General features: G+C 53.9%; 1 protein-coding gene across 9 annotated transcripts in view; it reads right to left on the reverse strand.

Annotated features, from left to right (window-relative positions):
* Positions 1 to 27,718, reverse strand: part of TSPOAP1 (TSPO associated protein 1) — a 74,290-nt gene extending 46,572 nt beyond the window's left edge. For 4 of the 9 annotated variants that reach the window (XM_063341804.1, XM_063341802.1, XM_063341798.1 and 1 more), the window contains exons 1-6: positions 26,970 to 27,716; positions 14,477 to 14,584; positions 12,142 to 12,270; positions 9,799 to 9,975; positions 6,246 to 6,524; positions 492 to 599 (exon numbers count right to left, since the gene is read on the reverse strand). In XM_063341804.1, coding sequence (XP_063197874.1) covers positions 492 to 599; positions 6,246 to 6,524; positions 9,799 to 9,975; positions 12,142 to 12,270; positions 14,477 to 14,584; positions 26,970 to 27,305 — 1,137 coding nt within the window. In that variant the 5' untranslated portion in view covers positions 27,306 to 27,716. Of the gene's footprint in view, positions 1 to 491; positions 600 to 6,245; positions 6,525 to 9,798; positions 9,976 to 12,141; positions 12,271 to 14,476; positions 14,585 to 26,969 lie in introns of all 9 variants that reach the window. The other 5 variants (XM_063341801.1, XM_063341797.1, XM_063341800.1 and 2 more) reach the window with 3 other exon arrangements.

The following is a 27,718-nucleotide window of genomic DNA, read 5'->3' on the forward strand; positions in this document are numbered from 1 at the left end:
CAATCCAAATGACATCTAGCAGAGTGCAGACATCCTCTGGTTATGTACCTTTATCTGCAGTTACTCACTACCACTCTTGGTTCCCCAGATTGGTAAGAACTGCTAAACCTCATTGTGAACTGTCCTTATTTGCTGCAGTAATTCACAGCAGACGTATTCCTCACAGAACAGCTGTCCCAGGTCAGTCATATCTGTTCAGGCTTTAAATAAGACTAAACCAAACACAGCACAGAATCTATTGATGTGTTTCCCTCTCATTTTAGCGTGACATGTTCCCCCACAAGCCTGGAACTGTCACCCAGCAACACTCTCCACGCAGACAGCCTGTGTTTTTCCACTGACACCCCATCCAATGCCAAGCTCCCCACTTTTGCATGGCAGTTGTACATAAAAGACTTCAGTTCCCAAAATCTCAGCCTGGATTCCAGGGGTGAAAACCCCAAGAAAAAAAATATAGCACTCCCTTACCCAAAACCAGAGGTACGACTCACCAGCTGCTGTATCTGTTGGCTGCTCTCTTGGTCTGTTATTGCATTTTTGGGAGGGAAATTTTCATGTCCTTCAGAGGCAGGTCCCAGTGGTTGCACACCCGGTTCCACCTGGAAAGCAAGTGAGATGTCAGAGAGCCGAGGGACAGCCAGCACCACAAAGCACACCATGCACACCAAAGGAGAAGGGGCTCTCCTGGCAGTACTGCCTGGGACAGCAACATTCCACGTGAAAACCCCTGACCTCTGAACTTCACAACTGGACATGGAGAAAGGTGGACACCATGCCAGGGATCTCTCAGAGATCACCAGAGACCTGTGCTGGGAGTCTTCTGGAGCCCAGGCAGGACCAATCAAGCCAGCTTGACTAAACAACCCCCACGCAACAGCGGGCTCCAGAAAGCTCTCAAATCTGAGTGCCTTCATGCCTCATCAAAGGTTTCAATGAGAAGCACCAGCGACACCTTTCTTGGCCCTCTCCAAAGCAATAAAAAGAAGACGGAAGATAGTCAGAAGGGAGGACACAACCCTCATAAACAGCAGAAAGTACAAATCAGTGAAGATGTCAGAATCTAAAGGCAGGGAAGAGCAGACAGAAAATGCCAAGAAATGGAGCATCCCACCTCAGCTGGGAGCTGAGGAGGACTGAAATGGCTGCAGATGTGCTATGGCTTATGTGCCACCATCAAACCAGATGAAAGGAGACACTTTTCTGTACATGTTTGCATCCAAATTTCTAACAAAATGACTTTTAATTAGGACTACAGACAAACACACCTTTAATCCTCTGAATTTCCGCTCTCAACTGACATTTGACTCGACATTGTCTGCCTAGAGTAATCCCTGACAGCAGGGCAAGGCCTGAGGTAAAGAGAGGAAAGCGGCTCTGCTAATATTTCAAACATTGAATTTAAAGTTATTTTTGATAAATAGATTTTAGGGACAGGAGATCTTTAGGATCATCAAAGCCAGGAAACAAACAGCAGGATTTTGTGACTCCATCTCAGCCTCTAACCTTCGTTAGAAGTGGAATTTCTCATTTCACGCTGAACACCCACTGTACTGAGGGGTCTACGGTACTAACTCTGCGCTCCCTTTACAGTCGGCCATTAGGACGGTGTCTTAGCACTACACCTAAACCAACATTTCTTTTACCTACTTTACGCTTGAAACCCTGGTTTTAACTACGTCTATATTAGTGGCTCCACTGCTGAAAGCCAGAAAACCCTAAGAGCCTACACCCAAGCCCCGGCTACCAAAGTTTTCATATTTTCTGCTACAAGGAAAATCCTGAAGCCACCATCCTGCGGTGCGGCTGAGGGGTCCCCTACTACCCATGAAATACGGTTCACATGGGAATCTGGCAGTCCAAGAACCATCTGGCAGCTGGAAATCTTGAGATCCTCCACCCAAGCCACAGTACCTTGTGAGCCACAGCCCCTGGGAGCTTTCAGACACGTTGTGAAACAAGGATTTAACTCTGGAATATCCACATATAAATGTTTCTGAGGCTTTTTTTTTTTTAAACCACCTGGCACATACTAAGTTTCAAATCTATATTTCACACCTCCCCTCTAAAATTATGCTTCCTCACAAGCTGAAACTGTTGCATTTTAGTCAAGTTTAATGAAATTAGGAATGCTAGTGGATACCGGCTAAGGTTAGATACCCGCTGCACAAGTACCATGCACTGTGCTTCGCAAGTCATGCTCTCTGGCAAATAGATACGCAAGACAAATTTGCTGGTTTGTGATTACTTCCCAACAAAAAGCTAAACAAAATGATGACATTCCTAATTAAAGGCAACTTACAAAAAATTACAAAATCATAATTTTGCCCACGTGGACCTAATTTTCCCCCAAGAACAAAGACATGCCCCCCAGCCACATGCTCATATACTGTTATTTTTCCACAGAGCCCAGACTCAACACCGTATTAAACAACCGATAAACGAGACTGGCACACATCACAGAGAGAGCTGTGACCTGGAGCTGTGCCACCTCCTTCACAGCAGGGACTGGAAGATGCTTGATGAATGAGCCAGGTGCGTGGAATTTGTTCAACCACGCAGCGAAAAATCAGTGTACGACAGCTGCTTTCCACCCCCAGTGCTGCCCGTGGGGGGCACCAAAGTGGGCAGAGCCCCTGCAGAGAGCGCAGGCTGGGGCTGCACAACTGATGAGCACGGCCAGGCTATACCAGCTACAGTCCAACAGACAGCAGGCGCAGAAGTACCTGTACTTTGGCAAATGACCAGGAGCATAAAGCACGCAACAGAGCGAATTAAAAATGTCATAGACTTTCTAGAAAGCTCTGCCCTTGGCACCCAGGAAGGATCTGAAAAGCAACCTGAAAGGAGGGTGTAGCGAAGGGGGAGGTCGGTCTCTTCTCCCAGGTAACAAGTGATAGGAAATGGCCTCAAGTTGCACCAGGAGATGTTTAGATCAGATCTTAGGAAAAATTTTTACACCGAGAGGATTATCAAGCATTGGAACAGGCTGCCCAAGGATGTGGTGGAATCACCATCCCTGGAGTTATTTAAAAGATGGGTAGACATGGTGCTGAGGGACGTGGTTTAGTGGTGGCTTTTGTTACGTTGGTGGTTGGACTCGATGATCTGAAAGGTCCCTTCCAACCGAGGCAATTCTACGATTCTATGATCATCGCAAAAGTCCTGCCCCAAATGAATTGCTACAGCATTTTCCACCTAACCGTGGCCTATTCCTTCAGCTGTGCAAGGTCAGGCAGAGCCAGACCAGAAAACCGATGCAGGTTTCAGGACAAGGGGGGAGGAAGGCTGGGTTTGCTAGGTTGTTTTTAATTCAGATCAATCACATCCCACTGCTCAACATGAGTTGCACCAACACAACTGAAGGGGCAGTGGGAACAAGCAGCGGTGAGCAAGAGGCTGTTTCAAGCCAGCACCGCCACTGAAAGAAATCCCTGCTAAATTATGATTTGTCATTAGAGATAAGCATCACCTCAAAACCCTACATAAAGCAGTAAAGAAATCAGAAAGAGAAAAGAGAAATGGGATTTTCCAAGGACGCTTAGAGGAGAAGCTCGCTCTTTATACTCTGAGGAAGTTCTTTGAAAGCCAGGGAATACTGCACTGACACACTGTGCTGGGGAACAGGATAGAAGGGCAACGTAATTCCTTTTAATTGCAATAACTGTGGTTACTGCCCCAAGAGCTGACTTCATCCTCAGCACGGCACCACTGCGCCCGCAGGAATACAGCCTGTTGAGCCTGGGGTGTTCCCAGCTACGGGCTTCAGCCAAGAGACTGGCAACAGCCTCCTTGCTCCCCCTTCGCTACTGCTGTCGGGCTTGGTCTTGTCGCTATTTATCAGCCAGAAAATCTTTTGACAACAAGGACAGACTCTCCCGAATCAGAGAAATAAAAAATATCCATGAGAAAGACCGTAATACATGTTCCTGTCTGACAGAATCCACAGGGTCAATGGAAAACCAAGGTATGGAAGGGTCATTCGAGGAAGACATCCCTCCACATCATGGAGGAATTGGGGGCTGAGGGGCCACCAGGGCAGAAACTTCAAACTACAAAGAACCGAGATGAGGCTCTCTCTCAAACTGAACTGTCTGTAAGAACAACTGCGGAAGACAACAAAATAAACAGTAACAAATCACCAAGATCAGATAATATTCACCCAAGGGTTCAAAACCCCCCTTCGACATGAACTGAATCTCTCACGTCAGCAGTAACTGCATCAAGACATGCAGCGTGTCACTTCTCCAACATCGCCTTAATACGAAATAACTGGAAGCTGGCAAATGTCAAGTTTTAAAGAGTATTCTGGTAGAGATCTGGGGAGACAGAGACAAGTACATTTGACACCTGTTCTGGGCAAACTGATAAACACTAGAACAAAGATTAGGCAGATACTTAAAAAAACCCCAAACGCACATTGGGAGAAAAAAAAAAAACAAACACACAAATCTATAAAGAGTTTTTCTAAGGTGTCAGCAAGCAAACGGTACAATCTGCTTGGGTGCTCTGAACACATTCAGCTACAGTACTTTGAAAGGCTTCTGCAGACACTGAGCCACCACGGGATGAGGACGAAGGTTTTCTCTCGGGTAAATATCTAGTAAAAACGAGAGGACTAAAAGAGAGGCAACAAGAACTGTGCTCTCCACGTAGCCAAGAGACAAATGGTGAAAGGGCCTCATGACACTGAGAGATTACAGAGGGCCATCAGACAAATGATGTTTTAATAGAACCCAGTGCTTAGACAAAAAGGCACAGAGATCTATTGAGAAAGGGAGTGAAAACTTCATTATGCCACCATATAAATCAATGACACAGCGTCTGGGATACTGCGGGCAGTGCTGCTTCCCCCAACACAAAAACGAGAGAGAAAATGTACAAAGGAAGGAGACAAAGATGATTAACACTGAATAATGGAAGAGGCTATAAAGAAATTAAAAAATGAAAAAAATAAAAAATGGCTGAAGGAGAGGGGCCTATAAACTCACAAGTGAATTGGAAAAGACCAACAAGGAATGAATGAATATTCAATACGTCTTCTGTGAGAGCCGGGGAGCAATACAGGAGAGCAGCTGGTGGGAATTCAGAAGACAAGCAGCCCATCCTCACACCGCCTACAGACGTGAAACTCTGCCCCGGGCCAACGCAGGTACCGAAAACTCTGATAATAAACCGGGTGAACACACACCAGGCCACCCCACGCCGGGCAGCCCCACCAGGAGCCCGCACCCCGCGCTGCCGCCCCCGCCTCGGACACCCCCAGACCGCCGGAGCCGGGGGGCACCGGGAACAGCCCAGCCCCGGCCCCACGCACACCCCGCGGGCAGCCGGGAGGCCTCCGCCGGCCCCTCGCCCCCGGCCCTGGCCCAGAGCCACCCACCAGGACCGGCCCAGGCCTCGGCCCCCAGGGCGGGCTGAGCCCCTCGGCCTGTCCCGGCCCTCCCGCCGCCGCTTTCGGCCCCAAGCGCGGAGGGGCAGCCCGGCTACCCGACCCCGCAGGCAGCGGAGGCCCCGGCGGGCCTGGCCCGGCGGCCCGGGAGCGGCCCGGCCCCGCGGGCGGGAGAGGCGCTTGCCCGGCGGTGCCTCAGGCCCGCCCGCCCCAGCCCCCGGCGCAGGCGGCGCCGCAGCCGCCCCCGGCCCAGGCCTGTGAGGGACCCCGCGGGAGGCCCGGCCCGGCCCTTACCTGCCCGCTGCGCGGCCGCCAGCGGGGAGGCGGCGCCCGGCGGCGGCCGGTACGTGCCGGGCCGTACCACTGCGGCCGCGGAGGGGCGACCGGGACCGGGGGCGGCCAGGCCGCGGGCCTGCTCCTCAGCGCGGCCGCGGGGCTCGCCACGGCGGGGGCCGTGCGGGGACGGGCCTGTCCCTGGCAGGGAATGGGGACGGAGACAGTCATGGAGCCGCGGCCGTGGGTGCCCATCCCTCACCCACTGGGAACCAACGTCTGAACCACTGCCAACACCGAAAACGTGTGTTTTCAGCAAACGGGGGCAAAAAGAGATGTTGCCTGGTTTCCTAGGCTGGAAGACACAGCGCAAAGACCCGTGCCGGGGAAGACGAGCAGGACTTGACCCCCTCGCGTCCGTGTCCCCGGTGAGACCTGGTGCTTGAATGCGGCATTCGAGACACCAGCACAGCACCTGCTCGCAGCGGCGGCGAGCCACAGTGCTCACACGCTCTAAGAAGCTTCCGAAGAACAGCAATTAATGGAGTAATTAAGTAGCAAAACTTTCAGATGGCTGGCCCACCTGTCTCACCTGCCTGTGTGCTTCCCCTGCTAGCGCCGGCTCTCCCGGGCAAGCCTCCTGTGGCAGCGGTGAGCCGGTGATGCAGGTGTTTGGCGTTGGTACGGGTGGTCCCGGGCGCGTGGCAGCGCTCGGCAAAGCATTGCCGGAACGGGTCTGAGAGGACCGTAGACAATCCTTGAAATTCTTCAGCGCGATCTGTCTCTGCAGCCGTAACACCTCTCGCTGGGACTCCCGCAGCAGGCGATCAAACTCGATGATGTTCAGGCAGCGAGGGTCATCCTGCAGGAAACGCAAACGCAACACCCTGTCGCTGACAAACTCTAAAAGGTGGAACAGGACGGGGTGGTGATTTAACATGCAAACTCCAAAAGCCTTACTGAAGAGACACATTAGCAAAAAGTGGCAGACAAAGATTTCTGTTTCCTGGGTCTCCAAAGCCTCAAAAGCAGTCACTTTGCATCCGTTATGCGAGTATGTTATTTCTCCCGCAGATAAAAACTAGCCTGTAATGCTTCTGCAGGTACCCCAGCACAAAGCAAAAGGGCTTTTCTGAGTGTGTGCTTTCTCGGTGCTTGCCAGCAGAGAGCGTGTCAGGATAATATAATTTCATTTCCCAGCCAAATGAGAGCCTTAGCTGGTTTACCTCCTTGGTGTGGGTGCTGGCATCCTCTGCAGCCCTACGCATGCATGGTGGTTAGGGCTGTAAATGCTGGAAAGAATGAAGAACATCTGGGAATTGTTCAGTTCTTGCTGAGGATAATGTTTGTTTTTCAAACGTTCTTGATGTCTAACCTCTTTGGAGAGAGTATGTGTGGATGGGCTGCTATCTTTAGCAAAAGTGGTCACTCGTGTCCACTCTGGACCCAAAACCAGCTCTTTTGAAGGAATCCAAGTGCAATCTTACTCTCACGATATGTCACCAGCTTGTTAGTTTTTCAAAGGTTTTTAGATTTCAGGCAGCTGAAGAAACACATACCTGCATGTCCATACATACGTACAAAAGCTGGTTATGACAACCTGTCTTTACGAATATGCTGCTGGAGGAGACATTGCTCATTCCTCTGGGAAGCTCCTAAGCCAGTGAATTCAACAGATAGTTGGTATCCAGGACAAATTTAATCTGCTGCCCCGTTCACTTCTTACTCGTCCTAAAAATAGCGCCTGCCTCATAAATGCAATTTATGTAGAAAATCATGGTTACTCTCATGCTACAAGGGGGAAACTGAGGCAGCATTAATGGGAACTGACGACAGATTCAAGAAGTGAGCAGCTGGGCCTCCTCTGTGCCAGACCCATGTTCAGGTTATCAGGGTAGTAGTTCTTTAAACAAAATTGGCTGTGGCTGGCTGTATAAAATCTCCCTTCCCCCACCAAAAAAAGGCAGCTATTCCCAACAGACAGCCTCTGAAGCCTGAGAGAACAAGGGAGTAGAAAAAAACCTCAGTCCTCCACTCACAGTTTCTATTATATGCATCCCCTGCAGCTGCCTTGCTGTTCCCCGCAATCCCCCACTTCCAAGAATCTCTGCTGCAAGAAATTGCAGCCTGGTTTGAGCTGGAGCTGGGGTTTGTTTGGAAGTCCATCACCAGAGCATGATCACAGGAAATCATTTTATCTTAAGAGCCCCGACTTTGCAAAACAAAGCCGTTACTGGGTGCAGGGTGTCTGTCCTGCCACTGGGTAGGAACCGAGTAGATTAATTTCATAGCTGCTGAAAAATTTGTGCCGATTTAAATAGCCTAGATTAAAATTGATTTGGTTACAAACTCTTGACTGTGCACATAATATCTCTGCATATAAACCCCTTCATTGGCATAATGCATTTTGCATGGTGCAGACAGATTAGGTGAATTTTGAATTTTAACTAGCTGAAAATTAAAATTTAATGAGCAGCTTGCTTGGAAGAGAAATGGGAAAACCAAGATCAGACAGAATGATTTCCTCTCTTGCTATCTCTTCTCTGTGGATTCCCTGCCCATCTATCGATGCCCCTGTCACTGGTGCCTCGGCAGTTACACAGACAGACGGTGTCACCTCCTGAGCCACGGGGGTCACCCAGGCCCTCGCAAGGCAGCAGCTGAGCTCATCAACCCTGAGGATTGCACCCATGTGTATCTCCTTGGCCAGCAATGAGTCTTGCTCACCCGCTTTTGTCACATTCCTCCACAATTTGTCACTCTCCTGTCCCTGGCAGATTCAGGTTGCCCAGCATGCTCTGCTATGAAAAACAGAGTGCTTTGGAGAGGGTCTGTTCCCCGTTCTGTGGGGGCCTGCAGTGAGAAATCAAGGGGACGGGAAGGAAATTTCTTCTTGCTGACACCGCAGTGCTCGGTCAGACCTGGGTCGCTTTCTGCTGTGGTTTAATGCCAGACAGGATCAGCAGCGCGGCTCTGTACAAACAGCAGATGACACCCGCTCATTCTTGTCCTGACTAAATCTACCTTAAGGAAAGACTGAGAATCCACCTTCAAACCTATATTTAAAATGAACACATGGGGAGCTCAGGGACAGAAACAAAGCTGCTTTCAGGGAGGAAGTATTTGTCACCTAAATATCTTGTAAGTAGGGTAGATAGAAATGTAAGTACTCATTCAGCTCAGCTGGGTGCAGGAACGTAGGGTTGCACTTGACCACATCTGCATTAGCAAAACAGGGAGAACCCAGTGCGAGCGTTACTGAGCTGCTCGTGCGTTTATTAACTGACCCAAACTGAAAACGTCCAGCTCGTGAACAAAAGACGTATCTGATATGCCCAGAACAGGTTGCTTTAGTCATCGTGAGTGGGAACCATTTCACCTAGCTTCAGATGTCTGCAGAGACTCCTTTCAGAGTCATTGCAGAGAAACGCTTTGAGGGAGCGACACGTCTGACCAGTTTTAGATATCTGTCTCAGGATGAGCTGAATTATCCCTTTTATCCCACCATTTGTATCAGCAAGTCCTGTGCTGGTGCTAAGGGGAATGTAGGTCACCAGCCCTGGTGCAGGCATCAGCGCTGTAGATGCTTTCATGAACGCCCACCCTTGTCTAATGATTTGTACCCTTAGTCGTAGTCGTACAAGGATGCACCTAGTTATAGCCAGTCTCGTGGTGGCTGTGAGCGCTGAGAAAGCTGCAGCTCAAGACATGAGATTTAGACTGTTTCTTGGGAATGTGCTCAGCTGGTTTACTTCCCAGAGAAACACTTTAACAGGAGGTCCTGCTTCTACAGCTTGCTTGACTTCAGCACTGTGAAAAATCGTCCTGTGTCTGTGGCTTCTTGGGGCTTACCAGGGAGGGAGTTTTAGTCCCTGCTGAAAATGGCAGCTCAGACCCATGAATTCATGGAGGGACAACAGGGGTGTCCCCTGGCAAACTGTTCTGGAGGGGTCAGAACCACCTCTGCCACACACTCACACAATGTCCCCCATCCAGCTCATGCACCAAATGCCCTCTGTTTTCAGCCTGCGCTTGGGACTAATTGCCCTCACACCGCTTCCTGGAGCCTGGTTCCCATCACTGTTGTTGCCCTGCTTGTCCCTAGCCACTGAGTGATGTCCCAGAAAGTGTCTCACCTTCCCTGCGAAAAGTTTCGCCTGCAGCTCTCGGCACTCCTGCTGCAGAGCTTCAATCTGCTTGTCTTTTGCCAGGAGAGCACTGGCTTGCTCTGTCAGGTCCTTGGCACGCTGGCGGGCAAACACTTTTTTGCACAGCTCCAGGCTGGAGCCCTTCAGAGGCACCGGAGCAGTTACCTACACCAGAGAGAGAGCAGCAAGGGAGAAAGCCACATGTGCTGGTGTTCGTTAACAACCACCCCATCACCCCAACAGCCGTCGGGCAGGGAGCACTGTCAAGAAACCCAGCCTAGCCCCAAAGGACAGACGAGCAGACAGAGGAGCAGGACAGACCTATGGAAAAGTGGCAGGAAAAAGGAAAGGCTGGATGAAGAATTGGGTCAGAGAAGAGGTGGGAAGGAGAAGGTGCTCAGCAGATGAGGCCAGTGGGTATGGTCAGCACGGGGGGCTGCAGGCAGGGCAAGAGTTGGGGGGGAAGACAGAATAAACAGGATGAAGTTGGAGGCGGAAAGACAGGAAAAGGCAGCAGAGAAGAGGAGGGGAGGATGGCAGGAAAGATGAGCATGGGAGCAAGGATGGAGGTGGCCAAACCAGGAAGAGAAGTGGAGCTTCTCTGGGTTTCTAAGCAGCAGAAAAGAGGGCTTCGGGGCAGGCAGGCAAAAGGAGAGGCAAGAGAGAGCCCAGCGAGGGCCAACGCCGGCAGGGGAGGACTGGGATGTGTTCAGCAGGAGAAGCAGTTCAGCTCCACATGCTCCCTGCAAGGGAGGGAAGAGCAAGGGTGGGGATGGACAGCAGTGTGCATCAGGGGAAGGAGGGCAAACAGGGACAGGCAGCTGGCTGGGCACAGCCTCTGGCAGAGACTCCCTGGAATGCCCGCACTCAGCAGGCGCCCCATCCCTGTGTCCAGCTCTCCCACTGGGTACCAGCTCCGCCGAGCTGGAGAAGGGGCAGCTCATGCCCCTGGCTCATCCCAACCCTCTGGGCAGTGAGGCCACATCCAGTCCCTGGGTTTACCAAACCCTGCCTCTCCCTCTCCAGCCATTTTCACCTACACAAAGCCTGACAATTTGGCGAGGGGGGACTCTCTCCCTTGCCTGATCAGGAACGTGGCATCCTCTGTGCAAACTTCCTCCCCAGGTCTTCCCAAGCATCTCGCCAACATGCAGAAGCTGCGTGCCAGGCCCTGGATCCGCAGGACCTGAGTACCAGGCATCAAAGGCAATCGCTGCCAGATTAACCCCAGCTCCTCAGGGCCCCTTCTCTGGGCAGGCAGCTGCCTGGTCCTGCCTCCAGCCCACCCTCCACGCGCCTCAGCCGTCCAAGCGCTTTCTGCAGTTGGGAGACCCGGACCAGCCCAGGAGCCCAGCAAGTTGGTTCTCCCAGGGCTCGCACAGGTCTTAAACTGTCACCACCCCAAAGTTTCACTTGTGAAAAAAAAAACAACCCAGTATATGAATAGTTGCTGGAGGGTCTGCGTAGCTGTTGGATGTATATCAAATGATTTCTCTTAACATAGTATCTGACAAGTCCATCTGGCAGCAACTGTTGCCCTGCAAGTACCAAAACCCTGGTGCCTGGGGACAGAGAGGGCAGGCAGTGCCAGGAAAACCCCCTACCTTCTCTTCAGCAACGCTTTCACTTCCTCCTTTCTGTCCTAAAGGCCTTGAACTCCCCATCACCATCCCTGGTTTCCTTCTAATGGAAGAAAGGTTTTGCCTTACTCCACTGTAATCCACCTTTAGGAAGCTCAGGCAAGGCTTGTGCCCAGCATCCCACATCCTACGGCCATCTCCCCCCACTCCTGCACCGTGACAGGTGCTACAGGGTTTGCAACAAGCTGCTGTTGGGCTGGAGAAAGCAAAAAACCATGCGGCTTGCACAGCAACACAAGCGAGGTGTGGATGGGGCAGAGCAGAGTCTCTCACCCCTTCCTGTTTTGCTTTACCGCACTCCTTTTCTTATTCAAATACTTCCTGTTTCTTTTCGGTGAAGTCAGATGAATTATTTTCATGACTTGCCAAGGGAAAGCTGAGCTAATTACCTTAAACTAACACCTTACGGTAGGGCAGTGCGTTTACAGCAAGAAACCGAGTGGGAAGAAATAGCTCAAAGCCAGCTCCCCCAGCAGGAGCAGAAGAAGCGATGAAGCAAAAGGAACCCAGTGATGGCTGGGTTTCGGGATTCTTGCCCTGCTGCTGACCATGCACACCATGTTTGCTGTAAGTTTAAGAAAAACGGAAAGAAAAGGCCTTTCTAGCTCAATGGAAGTAGCAAGCGAGAAGTCCTGGTGATGAGGTGCTGTCCTAGCTCAGCTTTCATGCAGCAGCAAGCCCCGGCACTCACGACTTTGAGGTTTGCCTCCTGGAGTTTCCGGGCTCTCTCCTCCAGGCGTTTGGCAATCACTGCCAGCTCCGCGTTCTTCCTCTTGAGGTGCTTCACCTTCTCCTCCGTCTGGGGGAAGCAGCTCCTGCGCTAGATAACAGAAGGAGAGGTTGGAGATGAAGCCCCCGCTAGCCTGAAGCTGCACGCCGGGCGTGTTAGGGGAAGCCAAGTCCCTGGCCCTGCCTGACCTGCTCTGTGCCCCCAGGGCTTTTCCCAGCCTGTTCTCCTATGACTGTCCCAACCACTGAACACTGACCTCTGCTCTTGTTGCCTCTCCAGTCACCGAAACCTGTGGTTTTCCTGGTATTTTTGTTAATGTGACCTCTTGGTCCCCATGAGATGCTCCTCGTCCCACCCCAGGCCACCCCACATGGTCCCTCTCCAGCCACAACTCTCTCGTTGCAGGCTCTGCCTTTGCCAGCTGGGACTTGGCACATCTCCAGCATCACTCCATCCTGGCCACCCACCCTTTGGGCTTTCTCTTCCAAAGTCTTCCCAGTTTATTTCCCTGGGGTTACAGGACTCATCACACTGCTGCGGATTTGTGCTGCGCACTGCAAGCTTCGCCGCTGTCCTTTTTATCATGACACCAAAGCATGAGTTGGGGGGAACAGGAAGAAAGCAGCAAAGGACTTCATGATGTTTGCAAAGCAAATTTCCTTTTTCTTCCTATTGATTCTGTTCATGCTTAATCCCCTTTTATTTGTTATCTGTCCATTTCGATAAGCTGCCGCTTGCCGACGGCTCATTCTCTCAAGGTCATACCCAGATGTGTTGCGCTGTCTTTTCACATCAGCAAAAGTGTCAGGTCAGCCAATCCTTCCAATTATGTCCCTCCCCACCCCTGCGAGATCCCACCACGGGCGCTTGCTGCTTTCACTGCTTTTCTTTAGCCAGAAGACCAAGGCTGGTTTTTGAGAGTAAGATTTGGTGAGAGCTTACACGATGACTGATAAGGGCTAACCCCAGAACATGCAGGCCATACTGGATTTATGCTTTTCGTGTCAGAAAATTATCTAAAATATGCATTTTGAATTTGGTGATATACATCTGAAATGCTGAGCGATGAAGTTTTCAGGGGCCTGGTGTGGCCGCATCCCCACGCCACAGGGCTGCACAAGGGCTGATGCTCACCAGAGAGGATGCGGGAGGGGAACATCCCTTCTTTGTATGTCCCGAGATCCTGGCTGCCCCCTGTAGGCCTGGGGAGCCGGGGATGGTGGAGCGGTGCAGAACGGGTGGCCCAGGCTGTGGCCGCCTGGCGAGGCTCTGGGTGCCGGGGGTGCAGCTGGGGAGGAGGCGGGTGCTGAGCTCCTGTGGGAGCAGGGGGCAGTGCTGCACTGTCACCCGCAGCCGAGGCCGAGTGAATCAGTGTTTCTGCTTTTCCAATTAAAAGAGGAAACAAGAGCGACTTCCCCCTCCCCTGCCGTCAGCTCGCCGCTGCCCTGCTCTCTGCCTGCTCTCATGGGCGGCTGCGTTAAAGCCTCTTGTGGTGTCCAGCAGGCAAATAGCACCAGGCAAAGATGGCAGAGAGGGCAGCCGAGGGTCCTGGTTCCACTCTGCATCACGAGGAAGGGGTCCTGCTTGGGCGAATGATGGGTGCAGTGCGAAGGCACCCAGGGGACCCAAAAACATGCAGGCCCTCTCTCCCCCCTGGCTCTGCCCAGCCGATCCCGTGTGCCAGCTTCTCTTGGAGTTGGCAGCAGATGGCAGCTCACTCCACCGGCACCCCCAACATCAGAAGGACATGGAGCTGTTGGAGAGGGGCCAGAGGAGGCCCCGGAGATGCTGGGGGGGCTGGAGCCCCTCTGCTGTGAGGACAGGCTGAGAGAGCTGGGGGGGGTTCAGCCTGGAGAAGAGAAGGCTCCGGGGAGACCTTCCAGCCCCTTCCAGTCCCTAAAGGGGCTCCAGGAAAGCTGGGGAGGGACTCTGGATCAGGGAGGGGTGCCATGGGACGAGGGGGAATGGTTTTAAACTGGAAGGGGGGAGATTTAGATGAGATGTGAGGAAGAAACTCTTTGCTGTGAGGGTGGTGAGCCCCTGGCCCAGGTTGCCCAGAGAAGCTGTGGCTGCCCCATCCCTGGAGGGGTTCAAGGCCAGGTTGGACGGGGCTTGGAGCAACCTGGGCTGGTGGGAGGTGTCCCTGCCCAGGGCAGGGGGGCTGGAGCTAAATGATCTTTAAGGTCCCTTCCAACCCAAACCATTCTGTGATTTTATGATTCTGTGACTCCCTCCCCACGGAGCATCCCATGCCAGCAGCCGACCCAGCACCCGGCCAGGGCCATCCTCTGCTCACCAACAAGCTGTTCTCCTCGGCCAGGCTGGAGCAGCGGTGCCGCAGGTCCTCCAGCGCGCTCAGGAGCTTCGTGTTCTGGCTCATGAGGAAGCCGTAGTCAGCCCCGCTCTGCAAAACAGTGCGGGAGAGGCAAGGCAGGGCTTCGCCCGCCCAGGGAGAGGGACCGACCGCAGCTCCTGCCCGCCCCGGCCCTGCAGCGAGCCCAGCCTGGCCGCGGGGAGGCTGGCAGGGCAGGGAAGGGGCAGGGTGGAATGTGGAGGCTGATTTCAGGAGGTGGCGAGGGGCCGCCTGTCCTTTGGAGGACAAGTGGCATTCAGGGCTGGGCTCCATCACAGCTCAAGAGCCAGCAAGAGCCAGGTGGGCAGAGCACAAGCTGCGACACCCCAGACACGTGCTCCCCACGGCTCAGGGACACAGTGGCCTCCGGCACAGTGCAGCTTTGGGAGGCGACGAGAGCTCCTCGCCTGCTTCCCCACGCCAGCGCCCACGGTTTGGCCCAGGAGCCCTCCCTGGAGCCAGGCCCCGGGCTCTGCCCTCTCTCTGTCAGCCTCAGCGGCGGAAGAAGGCGACATGCCGGAGTTCTTTGCAAAACACCACCTTAATTTTGTCACATCAAAAGCGGCAGCAGCTCTGCCGGGAGCTGTATATATAGCTTTGTGGTTACTGCTTCCTGCTCAGAGCTGCTCGCCACAGGCTCGCTGCCGAAGCAGGCTCCCAGAAAGTATTTTTGTGCATTAGCAAAGCTTGTGGCCAAGCTATTGCCTCACAGCTGCCATATGGCAGCAGCACGCCACGCACCTCGGGAAGACCCAGCCAGATGTTTTCCCAGCAGCCTGGCAGGTCTCGCAGGACCCACTCCCAGCGCCCACGACATCTTTGCTTGTGCCGCTGAGCGGCTGCGACCTTCCCGGGGCGCAGCTCTGCTTCTGCAGTTTGCAAGCCAAGGCTACGAGCGAAACATCCCTTGGCTACCAAAGAAATGCTGCCCAAGCTTTCTCGTAGCAAGAAGTCAGACAGGCAGCTCACAGTGCTCAGGTGCTGCTACGCCCTAGGAGGTCTGAGACTGGCTAAAACTCACTACGCTGTTGACCAATACTATATTTTTGCTTCTCAGTCATGGCCATTGGAAAGAAAGGGCAAGAGACCGGTGCCACAAAGTCCACCCCGTCAAATCCCCTAGCATGGCTGCCATGCTCATGCCACAGCTCTCCCAGCCTCTCATGCCTGTATGGAAATGACTTGACAGAGCAGGGAAAGAAAACACAGTTGAAAGATATTGAAATCCAAAAAAAAAAATCACCCTCAAAAGATAACACCCAGCCCCCCCTCCACTCACGCAGTGTCCCCAGGTCCAGCCAGCCCTCAGCCACCAGGAGGGGACGGCAGGTGCCACAAGCTGACCGGCCTTGGGCAGAGCGGTTTGTAGTTGTCCACCCTGCAGAAATCCCAGGGTTTCAGAAAGCTGGATGAAATGCCCCATGGGAAGAGATTGTACTGCTTTCCACTTGTGGGAAAGCAAAAATATATTTATTTTCCTCTAGGTTTTTTTTTTTTTTTCCTCCCCTAGGCACAAAGGCACAGTTACTGCCCCAGCCCCCAGGCGTCTGGGTGCCCCCTCCTGCTCTCCAACCCCTTGGGGATGCTCCCAAGGGTGGAAGGGGCAGGCCCAGGGACCAAGGAGCTCCCCAAACTCAGCGGCCTGGGGGAGCCAAGAAGCTCCCCTGGGAGCCAGGCACCCTGCGCAGTGCAGTGCTCTTGGGCCCAGAGACCCAGTACCGGATCCTGCGGCATTGGTCCCATCCCTGCAGCTTTCCACGGGACGGCGAGGACTCCCAGAGAGTATTCCCCCCATCGCCAGCTCCAGGAACAAAGAAGCAATTCCTCGGGCTGGGCAGCCATGCAGGGGATGCTGCGGGTGCTGACGGGGGACAGAGCAGGGGCTGCACGGGCGGGGGTCTTACCAGCATCTCCTGTGCCCTGCATGGCAGCGCCTTGGGCTGGTTCACCCATCCCCAGAGCCAAGCAGGCAGCCCCTGGGATGAAGTCAAAATGCATTATTTCCATCTTCTTGACGCTGCCGAGAGGCCTCAAGCTTCTTGTCTGTGCTTGCTTGCACTGAGACAGGCTGAGCAACCTCAGGCAGCAACCTCTGCGCCTGGGGTAGGAGCTGGAGAGCTTTTGCGGAGTAGCTGAGGTGCTCCTGCTCTCCCTGTCAGGCAGCCAGGACTTCTGACATCGTCAGCACTGGGTTTCTGCAGGGAACAATTAGCACTTCCAGCATGGCAGGGGGATCTTTTGGGGACATACATCTGAATTTCTGTATCAGAAACCCCTTTTTTGTAGCTGTAAAACAACATCTTCATTGGGACAGGGTGCGAAGACTTACAACCGCTCACCCTCACCCTACTGGGCTGTCCCCAGCTCAGCCCAGGTTTCTTGCCATCACTCCAGAGCCTGTGATGTGGCAAAGGCTGGGATGCCCTAGACCATGCAGAGACTTTTCCAGTTCCCTGGATGTTGCAGGACACCCAGCCATGGAGCAGGAGAGCGTGACTGTGTGCTCCAGGCTGGGGCCAGGCACGCAGCCAAGCCTCCCCCCAGCACGTCCCACTGCGGCCGCGGCTCCTTGGGGCTTTGCCCAGAGAGGCACAAGGGGCATCTGCGGCAAGAAGACGCGGAGGCAGGAGATCCTTGCTGTGCCAGAACATCTGTCCCGCGCAGGCACCTCACGGCCCTGGAAAGCTTTGCCAAACCTTCCCCCCGGCGCCGTCTGCATCGGCTGAACCCTCCTCCAAGACCGCATAGAGCCTGGAACTGAAGGACTGTCTAGACGTCATCCCATGCTCATTAAACATTCATTTCCTATAATGAAATAGCTTTTAATTTATCAACCACTCCGCTGTTCCTTAAGGTTCCCGCACTGTGCGCTGCAGCCACACTCGTGGCCCCCATGGACGGTGCTTTTTGAAGGGAGCTGAGGAAATCGTTAGGGAGAAGAGGCACCGAGGCTGCCCCTGAAGTGACTCTTCTTGATAAAGGCAAGCAGAAATGCCGGCAGGAGCCGAAATCCAAAAGCATCCCTCAGTCAGGGAGGTTTTCAGTGAGCTGGAGTTGGCAGGAGCCGAGGCAGAGCAGCCACCGCGGGGTGGCAGGGAGGGTCCAGGCAGACATGTCCCCAAGATCCAGTGCATCCTTGGCCACTAAAAAAATTAAGCCGAGTGACATGTTCTTTGGCCATGGGGGAAAAGTTCTAAAACCAGAGCAAGGCAGGAGAAGAGCAGCAGGGAGGCTGGGGGCGGAGAGCAGACCGCAGCTCCCCTCTGCAGCAGACAAACAGCTTTGAAGCCTCCGTCACAGGGAAATCATCGTCATCTGTCGCCTCTTTTGGCAGGTAGAGCCCAAAATACAGTTTCTTCAGGACGCATTGAGAACGAGCAAACAAAGAAAAGCCTCAGCGTGGCAGCTGCAAGCAAGCTGCTGCTTTTTCACCCGAAAACTTCAAAAAGCAACAGAGAGCTGCACCATCTTTTGCAGGGAGAGGTGCCCAGCCAGGCTGCTAAGTGGGTCACGCAGTCAAAAATCCCCCCTGGAGCACCCAGCATTCAGCGCAGTCTTTAAAGTCCTGCGGAAAACTTGCAGGAAGCCATTTGGGGGACAGTAAATCAAACTGCGGTGAGGACGACAGACGCTGCAGCGGCTGCTCTGCAATGCGGCTTGGGCTGCCGGTGCCTCGCCGCACGGCCTGGCACCGACCGGCCAAGAGGGCTTCCCCCACGCCAGCCCTGGGGAAGGTGCCAAAGTCTAAGCTCAGCCTTGGTTTATAATCCCTGCGGAGAGCCAGACGGGGAGGAGGAATTTACCAGGTGGCCCCGTGAGCAGGAGGTCTCAGGTGGCCTTTGGAAACAGGCGGTCTCATGACCAATTTTGAAACATACACAATTCCAAGATGTATAAAACGCATACAATTTCAAGACGTCCCTGCAGTGACTGCCCCATCTGCAGCAGATATGGGTCCCGCTGCTGGGTTTGCTTCACAAAAGCCATCTCTGAAAACCACCCCCTTCCTTTGCAGACACCTATTTCCGAGGTGAAACTACTTCAGCTCTCCTGCTATCTTGGATATATTAACCCCCCCGCTCCTCCTTCATTTGAAATCGTTGTCACCAAGCCTCCACCATGTCAAAGCACTTTAGCTGTTCGTTCCAGCTGACTTCGGTAATTAGTTTCCTTAACTTCTCAATCCGCACCACTTGGAAATGAAGCCTGTCATTGCCAATCCATTTTCTCCTCTGCCATCCGCTTTCAAGGGAATCGGCTCCCTCACAGAAAAGAGTTATTTTCCATAGGCTGCTCTTCCGCAGTGCCCTCACTGCGTGTCAAAAGCAAGACAGAAATAGCATCGCCTCCCGCTCGGTCAGTGAGCAAGAGAAGAACCCCCCGCTGCCGGCACAGCCAGCATGCCTCGCGCCGCGGCGAGCAGCATCCCGGCATGGGGAAAAGGGCTATTTTTTGTAAGGGCATGGGCCTTTTGTAAGAGATACGCCTGGGATGCAGTCGTGGTTATTCTGCCACTCCATGTCCTTGTTCTGCTTCCTTCCTTTGGCGCCGGGTTCCTGGTTTTGGACACAAACATCGCTGTTCTTCCGTTGACTCCTTTGGCACTTCCCCACCAGCTCCTCGCCCTGCGCGTTGCCAACTCCCGTTTCCATGAGTCAGCATTTTCTCCCGCTGCCCGTCCCTCTTCCAGCCTACCACTGGCCCCTATTTGTGCGATCTCCTCATTTATCTGATTTTTATCACCCCACGTAACAAATTCACGGAAGAAAAAATCCATCCAAGGCTATTAACTTCAAAGCTACTGCCTCCGGCATGGGGAGTGCTGGAGCCACAGATTGCAAGATATTAAGAGAATATTCAAGGGAACGCTCACTGTATATTTGCTGTTTCTTACGCTTCCCCAGGCATCCTCTCCCGCACACCCTCTGACCACTGCCAACTCTTCATGTATTCCTCACAGTGTGTTTAAAATGAGATATGCAGCTAAAATGGGAGTCCCACAAATTCAGGTCCTCTCTGTCTTTAAAGCCTCTTATGAAAGCACTGTCGTTGATCCCAGGAAAACAAGCCCAGTTATTCCAGGAGGAGAAAAATCAGCTCAGTAGCCCTGACCACCCTGGCTTGGCTGTCCTTTGATGAGCTCAGCTTCTCCAGCCTCCCCAACCAGGAGAAATTAATGTTCCTGCAAAACTGAGACAAGGAGGAATGTGAGCGGAAAATAAACTCCCAGGGCAGAGGCAGAGCGTCAGCGTTCCAAAATCCAAGGCTGCAGCCGGGTCCAGCGTGCAATGCGGCACGATTTCTCATCTTTAGAGGTTTTGCAAGCAGACAAGAGAAAATGACACCGAAATACCGCATGGCTGTTGGAAACGCAGCTCTGAACTGCTCCTGACGGACTGCGCACGTGTTTCTCCATCTTTCACAATCAGACACAAAACCGGGCAGTCAGCTGAGAGGGACAGAGGATTTGGAGAAGCCCTTTCCTTTCCCCACGCCACAGAGCCCAGCACAGACCCACAGCAGGCAGGCCTCCTGGAGATGCTTAAAGGGTGCTTAAAGGGTGGGTGTCGGGAGGACGGGGCCAGGCTCTTCTCATTGGTGCCCAGTGACAGGACAAGAGGTAACAGGCACAAACCTGAACATAGGAAGTTCCACCTAACCATGAGGAGGAACTTCTTTGCTGTGAGGGTGTCAGAGCCCTGGCACAGGCTGCCCAGAGAGGTGGTGGAGTCTCCGTCTCTGGAGACATTCCAGCCCCGCCTGGAGGCGTTCCTGTGCCACCTGCTCTGGGTGACCCTGCTCTGGCAGGGGATTGGACCAGATGATCTCCAGAGGTCCCTTCCCACCCCAACCATTCTGTGATTCTGTGGATGGAGCCAGCGGGGACTCTCGCAGGGGAAATGTCCCACTCAGGGTGCAGGTGCTCACCTGGCCGAACAACTGCTGGTGTCATCAGTCCTCGATTTGCACCTCGCCCTGCTCTCCGGTGTGGTAGAGACCTGTAACTCATTCTCCTTCCAGCTGGCCGTTACCTGCCTAACGCAGAAGCACGACAAGGCCCATGTGGCCCCGGACAGGCTTTCCCCAGCTGCGACCCAGCCTCTCTCCATGTTAAACACAAATCTGGGATGTGCGCAGCCAGAAACTGCAGCCGATGCTTGCTGGGATATGATCCACCTTGGTTACCAGATAACCCGCAGCACGGGGTTGAGCCAAGCAAGCTCCTCAAGTACCACACCAACATCATCACCTTCCTGCCTTGGGTCGCTCTGTCACCCCCGGGCACCCCTCTGTCCCTTGTAGGGTCTTCTCCCACCTTGTGAGAAAGATGTCTGCATTCTGTAGGATGAGAGGCAAGGACAAAGCCTGTTCTACCAACTACCATTTTAGCACCGATGTACAAGCTTCTCCCTTGTCTCTTATCAGCTTTCAGACAGATTTGGCCTAGCCCCACGCTGGTAAAGCAGGACTGTGCTCCATCCCCGCCACAGTCAGGGGACGCTAACAGCCTCTCTGTTTCAGTGCGCAGCTTGGAAATGTATGAAAGCCAGGATATATCCCATAAAACCCGGTTTGGTTGTAAAATTCAGGTGCCCGATCAGGAGCCAAGACAGCCAAGCTACCTTTTTCCCCCCACTGGAGATTTTTCTGGGTACTGCTGAGCGAGTCCTTGACTCTGCAGAGAAGTAGGCACAAGCAACAGTATTTCCACTAGAAAAATGCAAAACGTAGAAGAAGTGGGAAGTAAGCATGTTAACATCTTCCGTGCAAACACAGAAAAGACTTCGCAACCTCTGCTTCTTGCATGCCTATGCGTGTTGCCAATCATTTGAACCAAGACGTGGATATTGGCTTCGTATAGAAATTGTTGGGGCGGTTTTGTTGCTCAGGTCTGAACAAAGGTCAGCCTGCAGCTCCCAGCACTGCAGGCTCAGGCCCAGGCAGCCCCGAGGTCTTTATGGAGCATCTGGACTCTCTTTTCAGATGCCACGTGTCAGATAATTCTAAGTTTGTAAGCATGAAAAAAAAAAACCAACCACCCCAAACCCTGGGGAAGAATGATAAAATTTAACTTGATAAAAATTTAGCCTGATAAAATTCCAGGTTTGGTATTTTGATGGCTAGAACAGGGATGACTGTTCTCTTATCTCTCATCTCTCTTGTAACAGAAACTCTAATCCAGAGAAACGCTCCCTGGAAAGGCGTGAGACTTTGGTACTGATGGATGCGCTTGGGAACAAAGCGCCTGTCCGGAGTGAGCGGCCCCGGGCTGTGTCAGGCTTCACCTGGGAATGCCACCGAGCTGCAGGTCAGTAAATCCCCTGCGCGTACAGCAGTGCCACTGCCCTCCAACACGATCACAGCTTGAAAAGTCAATGCTAGGTCTCCTTCCCAGGCCGGGGCCTCGGCAGCAGTATTCATGGTCTCACAAGTTTGGTTTTATTGAGTGGAGAAACTGGATTACCTACCACGTTCAGCTCTGAAGAGAGAGATGTGCCCTTCCACCTTGGAAGACACATCAGGGAGCTAGAGTGGCAGATTTCGTAGGCACACTTCAGTTTTTACCCAAATATCTGCTCCACAGTTCACCCCAGCCTCTACCCATTTTCCAAGTTACTTGGAGTTTCCCAGGGGCCAAGAGCACCTTTTCTGCTTGGGTCACATTGGCCTAAAACCTCTTCTAGTTGCCCAGACGTTGGGAACAACGTTCCTTGCACCTCTTAGTGAAGCAAGAACTCATTTGGAGCAACTGCAGGATTTTGTCCTGGAATGAGAAGCCCCAAATCTCCAACGGCTTTAACAAGTAGCCAAGAGGTGGAGGGAAAAAGTCATCCCCTTGCACCACTCACAAGAGCCAGAGGTGCTGTTAGTGGTCAATATGGAAATGTGAACGGCAAGAGCAGCAAAAAACTGATGCCCAAAAGGGTATTTTCCCAGAACTATTAAGCAGATGGCTGGGATGCGGAAAGCCTGCACTCACAGCAGGAGGAGGGCAACAAGGCTGCCAGCATTGCACGTGCCGGTTCTGTTCAGGTTATTCCGGCAGGAAGAAGACTACGGCTATAGGAAACTCAAACCAAGGAAGCAAAGATATTGGCAAGTCCCCTCGCCACAAATTTAGAGGGTAAAATGAGAAAGATGCGGAGGCGAAAGATCATGGCGCAGCAATGGCCAACACCCAGATGGTGTGACAGCTCTGTCCTAAAACTGGTTTGTCATCACCAGTCCAGAGGAGCCAAGGACACAGCAAGGAGGCAATGGCTGGTGTCCCTTGTCCTCCATGTCCCACGCAAGTGACCTGGCCAAGCCATTTGGACATGTCTTTGTACGGAGAGCATGAGCTTACTTAAAAAGATAGTAAAAATGAAAATTACCTTCCCCTTCAATACAGTCTCGCTTTGTGTTTTCTTGTTTTCATTCCTACAAACGAAGTCGCACTGGCTCGTCGTGGCAGGCAGCTCTCTCAGGTTGGCCGTACAGGCTCAGTGCTTGCAGAAATCAGCACTAAGTCATTTGCATGAGGCTGAGCGTTGCCAAGATAAGAAAAATTAATTTGCTCAGATTTTGAGCAAGATGGAGTAGGATCTTTTGCTAATTGGGATTGTAGGAAATGGTGTCTGTAGCAGCAAGAACCGGCTTCATTGCCCAGGAACACCTTCTTGCCTTAGTGCCACCTTTTATTCTGCTGACCTACCCTTTCTAGTCAAGGGTACAGCTCTGTGCACCCTCAGACATTAAATTAATAGTTTTCCAGCTTTGCCAGCGGAAAATTTGAAGCTGTTGAAGTGCCACAGATTCCTCCAAAAGGCACGGATCTTGTTGTTAAACACAGCTTGGCCTGAACACTTGACATGGAGGATCTCTACCAGCATTTTATAATTCTTACTGCATCTGTGCTTTGGGTTATCAAGCGCCACTGGGAGCAACAGGTTCTTTTGTGGATACTTAAATTCCTACTGGCTGGGGGGTGGCTCCTTGTTTTAAGCATTTTCATTTGGGTTTTACAGAGTTATTGAATATCCTCAGCTCCCTCTGACCTCAGGGCAAGCTGAGGCTTGGCTTTTAAGAAACTTGGATCCAAAGCAACCTCTTGAGATTAAGAAGTAGTCACGATAGCCAACTCCGAGCCCCCTCGCTGTGCTCCTTGCCTGTGTGGCTCATGGGATGCCAGCACAGGGACGTGGTCAGCCACCGAGCTCATCCCTTCTGCAGGGGCAGCTGAGGAGGTTGGGGGGCGAGTAATCCTGAGAGTGAAGGGCAGGGAATACGCCAAAATTGAATGACTTTGCTCCTCTCTCCCCTATCAATTTGGGGCATCAGGAGAGAGCCTTCACTACAGCAACCCACTGCCAAACCATCCCCGGTTTCCAGGGCCAAAGCAGATCCCATTGGAGCAGCATCCCATAAGAGATGCAGACAACTGAGCCCTTGTGGGAAGTGCTCTAAAATCTGTCTGACAGCATTATGGGAACTTTCCAATTTCCAGCCAGACTGTATCTGTGCCACTTTAACCCCATTCTTCCTACACAGACAACGTTTTTCTCCTCCTCTGATTTTCATTATTCTGATTGGGAGCCTACACCTGCAGTGCCTGGAGATTCTCAGCAGGAAAGTAATTTTTTGCCTTCTGTGTCCGCACAGGAATTTTGGAAAGCAAGATCAGAGCAATTTCAATGGCCCGGGACCAAGAATACGTCTGTGACAGCAGGCCCCCAGGTAGCATCAGTCAGTGGTAACACGGTGGGACACCTTCCCCTGCAGAGGAGCTAGGAAACCCTGCAGCGCATTGCAGGATGCAGAGGCACACCGCAAATGGGTGGGAAGACATGGGCGCAAGTCGCAACAAGGGAAATTCCCACCAGACTTCTGGAGAACGTTCCTCTCCATGAGAGTGCTGCAGCTTCAGGACAGGGTGGTGGGATCCCAGCCCTTGGAGATATTCAATGCTTGCCTGGTCAGACCCTGAGCAACCTCTTCCAGCTCTGGAGCCAGCCTTGCTCGGGGCAGGGGCTCCAGGTGTGTCCCCCAAACCTACCTCTCTAACTCCAGAGACCCCTCCCAGCTCCCAGATGGGAGAAAGGCAACAGCTCTCCACCCTCTGCACCCATCAAGAAAGCTGAGATTAACTTGACCTACAGTCTCAACATCTGCCCATAGACTGTCCCTGCGGGAATGGCAGAGCAAGAGTGGCGGAGGCTGGGACACACGGCAAGAGCTTCGTCATAAAATCAACATCTTTAATCAACTCTGTCAGCGACGAGCCCTCAGGAGGCTCTTCCCCACACTAGGAGATCACTCCCTGGAGGCAGCTGTCCTGTTTGCATAATGCAGCGCAGACATCCCAAGGACAGATGTCTTAAAGGAAGCCCAGCTCCGGCAGCAGGACACACGGTGTTGGCAGTGCTTGTCCCAGCCTGGCCAGGAAGAGCTGTGCTTTCAGAGGGGAGCTATGTAGGCGTCCCCTCCTCCCCAGCTGTAACACAGCACCTTGCTCCCGAGGAAGTGGGTTTGAGGATGTGGCTTCCACAGCCCAGCAGCACCAGCGCTTGCTCTGCCAGGGACAGCAGCGCTGAGCTCCCTCCTGGGTCTGAACTGGAAGCCTTTCGGGTCACTAAAGCCACTTGACTTCAGGAGAAAATGATGGATTTTTTTTTCCCCAGGAAAAGACAAGTTAGCCTTTCTGCGGATCGACATCAATGTTAAGGATGGTACTGCCATGGTACCACCAGTACAGCCACAGTAACATGACAGCACCACTATGGCACTGCCCCAGTACAGCACAGTACCACCAGGTACCACAGTACCACCATGGCACCATCAGTATCACCAAGTACCACCATGGTACTTGCTCCGCTACTCTGGTACATGATGACACTGCCATGGTGCTGCCACAGGCCCATGGGAGCAGGAAGGGGAAAAACTAGTCACCCACCGAGCCAGTAGCCTCCAGCATCACAGGGAAACACCCGAAGAAGCCCGAGGGAAGCAGAATGGCAGGTGTTCAGCAATGACCGCCATAGAAACCAAGCCGGGTCTTCACCCCCTCCACCACCTCCCATGTGCACAGCTGGTGCATGGGGGACCCACTGCAGGGATCAGCTAGAGCTGGGTGCACAGTTCCCCACCCCACAAGATGCCATTCGGTGCTGGAGCATCCACAAACACCCATTTGCTTCAGCCACCTGCCCCCCTGCCGCTCCCAGCCTTTCCCACCAAGGCAAAGCACCCACCCCCCCCTTGCCAGCCAGCTCTCCCAAAGGGAGGGAGGGCAGGAAGTTGGCACAACCGATTTGACTCTCGGGATGGATGGAAAAGGTGTGTGGGAGCATAAATGCTTCCCACTCTGCTGCCCCATTTTTTGGTTGGGGGGGCTTCTGGAACGGCCAGGGGCTGTGGTCAGAGGCAGACCAAGCACTGCATGGTTAAACGTGGTGTTTCCCTAAGCATCACAATCAACAGCCCTTCCAAAAAGATACGTAAGAAACTGTGCTTGAGTGAAACCGTTTTCCCTTAGTGGGATTCCAGCAGCTCTGTTTCTCCCGTGGGCTTGTACAGGCTCCTCTCCAGCCAGGCTCAGGAGCCCAGGCTTGGCTCAAAAACCTCCTGCTAAACACCGATCAGCACTGCTCAGTTCTTCTCCCCCATCCACAAGAACAGGCCGAGAGCTTATTCCTACCCTATTTTAAAAGCACCGCAGAGCTACCCCAGACCCCAGGGGATCCCTGGAAAATGACTGATTTTACCCATGGGAAAGGAGGGCAAGCTGTCCTAAGCAGGATAAGCTGATGAACTTTTGTGGCCTGGACTGAGGAGGTGAGGGTCTGAGGCAGTCTTTTGGTCTGTTTTTAGAGCTGTGCAAGGGACTGGGCATTGCGTTACCTCGAGGTGCTCCGGTGCTGTCTGCAGGGCCAGGTTCTCCCTGCAGTGCAGGTGCCCCAAGCCCTCCCGGGCTACCCTGAGCGAAGAGGGGATGCTCTGGAAGGGGGTGGCAGTGAATCATGTCCCCGCCACTACCTGCAGAGCCACTGATGCTGCCGGAGTGCGGAGACGCCGCAGGGGTGGCTGAGCCTTTGCTGGTGCAGGGGCTGTGTCTGCCCCAGGTGGGCTCTGCCCAGCGCTGGCCCCGTCAGGGCTCCAGTGAGACCCCGCACCAGCTCCAGCACCAGCCAGGGGAGAGGCAGCTGGAAATCCCTGCGGAAGGGCAGCGAAGGCAGCGGTTCCTTCTCGCGTGCCGGTGTGTGGCAGCGGCTCTGGCAGCTCCCAGCCCCACGGGGAAGGTATCGTGGGTGGCTCAGCCACAGCCAAGTGCAGCTATTTCCCATGCCCGTCTCGTACCAAGGTGACATCTCCCCGATGCCCCGACGCCTCTCCCCCCTAAAACACACCCCGCCGCACCCCGCCTGCCAGCAAACACACACCCCGGCAGCCACCTTACCTGGGGGGGTCTGTCTGTCCGGTCACGTCCGAGCCCATCCATCGCTCGCAGTGGCCTAACAAGCTCCGGTGCAGAGCGAACCCGCTGGGGGTCCGGAGGGGGGCCACGGAGGATCCCTGGGGACTCTTCCTGGTCCTGGGGCGCTCCGGCCCCCTCCGGCCCTGGGGACAGCTGGCAGCTCGCCCTGTCACCCTCACCCCCCACGCCTTCACGCGTGTCCAGGTCCGGGCAGGCGGAGGCCGCGGGTACGGCACCGCGCGCTGCCGGGGCACCGCTCTGTCCCGCTGCCCGCTGCGGCGGGTCGGCGCTGGGCACCCCCCGCTCCGGCTCCTGCATGGCTGAGGCAGGGCGTTGGGTTCACCCGGTAGCGGCGAGGGCTCCCCGTGGCTCCGGGAGCCGGCTCGGGAATCCCGAAGGCATCAGAGCCGCGGCGGCGGGAGCAGCCCGGGCCGCGCTCCCTCCCGGCGGGGACGGAGGCGGCGGCAGCAGCAGCATCCCTGCGCCGGGGGAGGCTCCATCCCCGCCTGGATCCGCCGGATCGGCGGGCGGGCGGCTGCCGCGCCCCCCCCGCTACACACCATACAAAGGCAGCTCTGCCCGCTGCCCTCAGCCCCCCGCCGCCCCCGGCCCCATGCCCGCCTCCCGCCCGCCCGGACCAGGATGCCGTAGCGGAGGGGCCGGGGGAGCTGCCAGCCCCTCACCGTGGCTTCGGGCAGCCCCCGGCGCAGACGCTGCCGAGTCATCAATAT

This window comes from Chroicocephalus ridibundus, chromosome 7 (genome assembly GCF_963924245.1).
Source record: "Chroicocephalus ridibundus chromosome 7, bChrRid1.1, whole genome shotgun sequence".
NCBI lineage: Eukaryota > Metazoa > Chordata > Aves > Charadriiformes > Laridae > Chroicocephalus > Chroicocephalus ridibundus.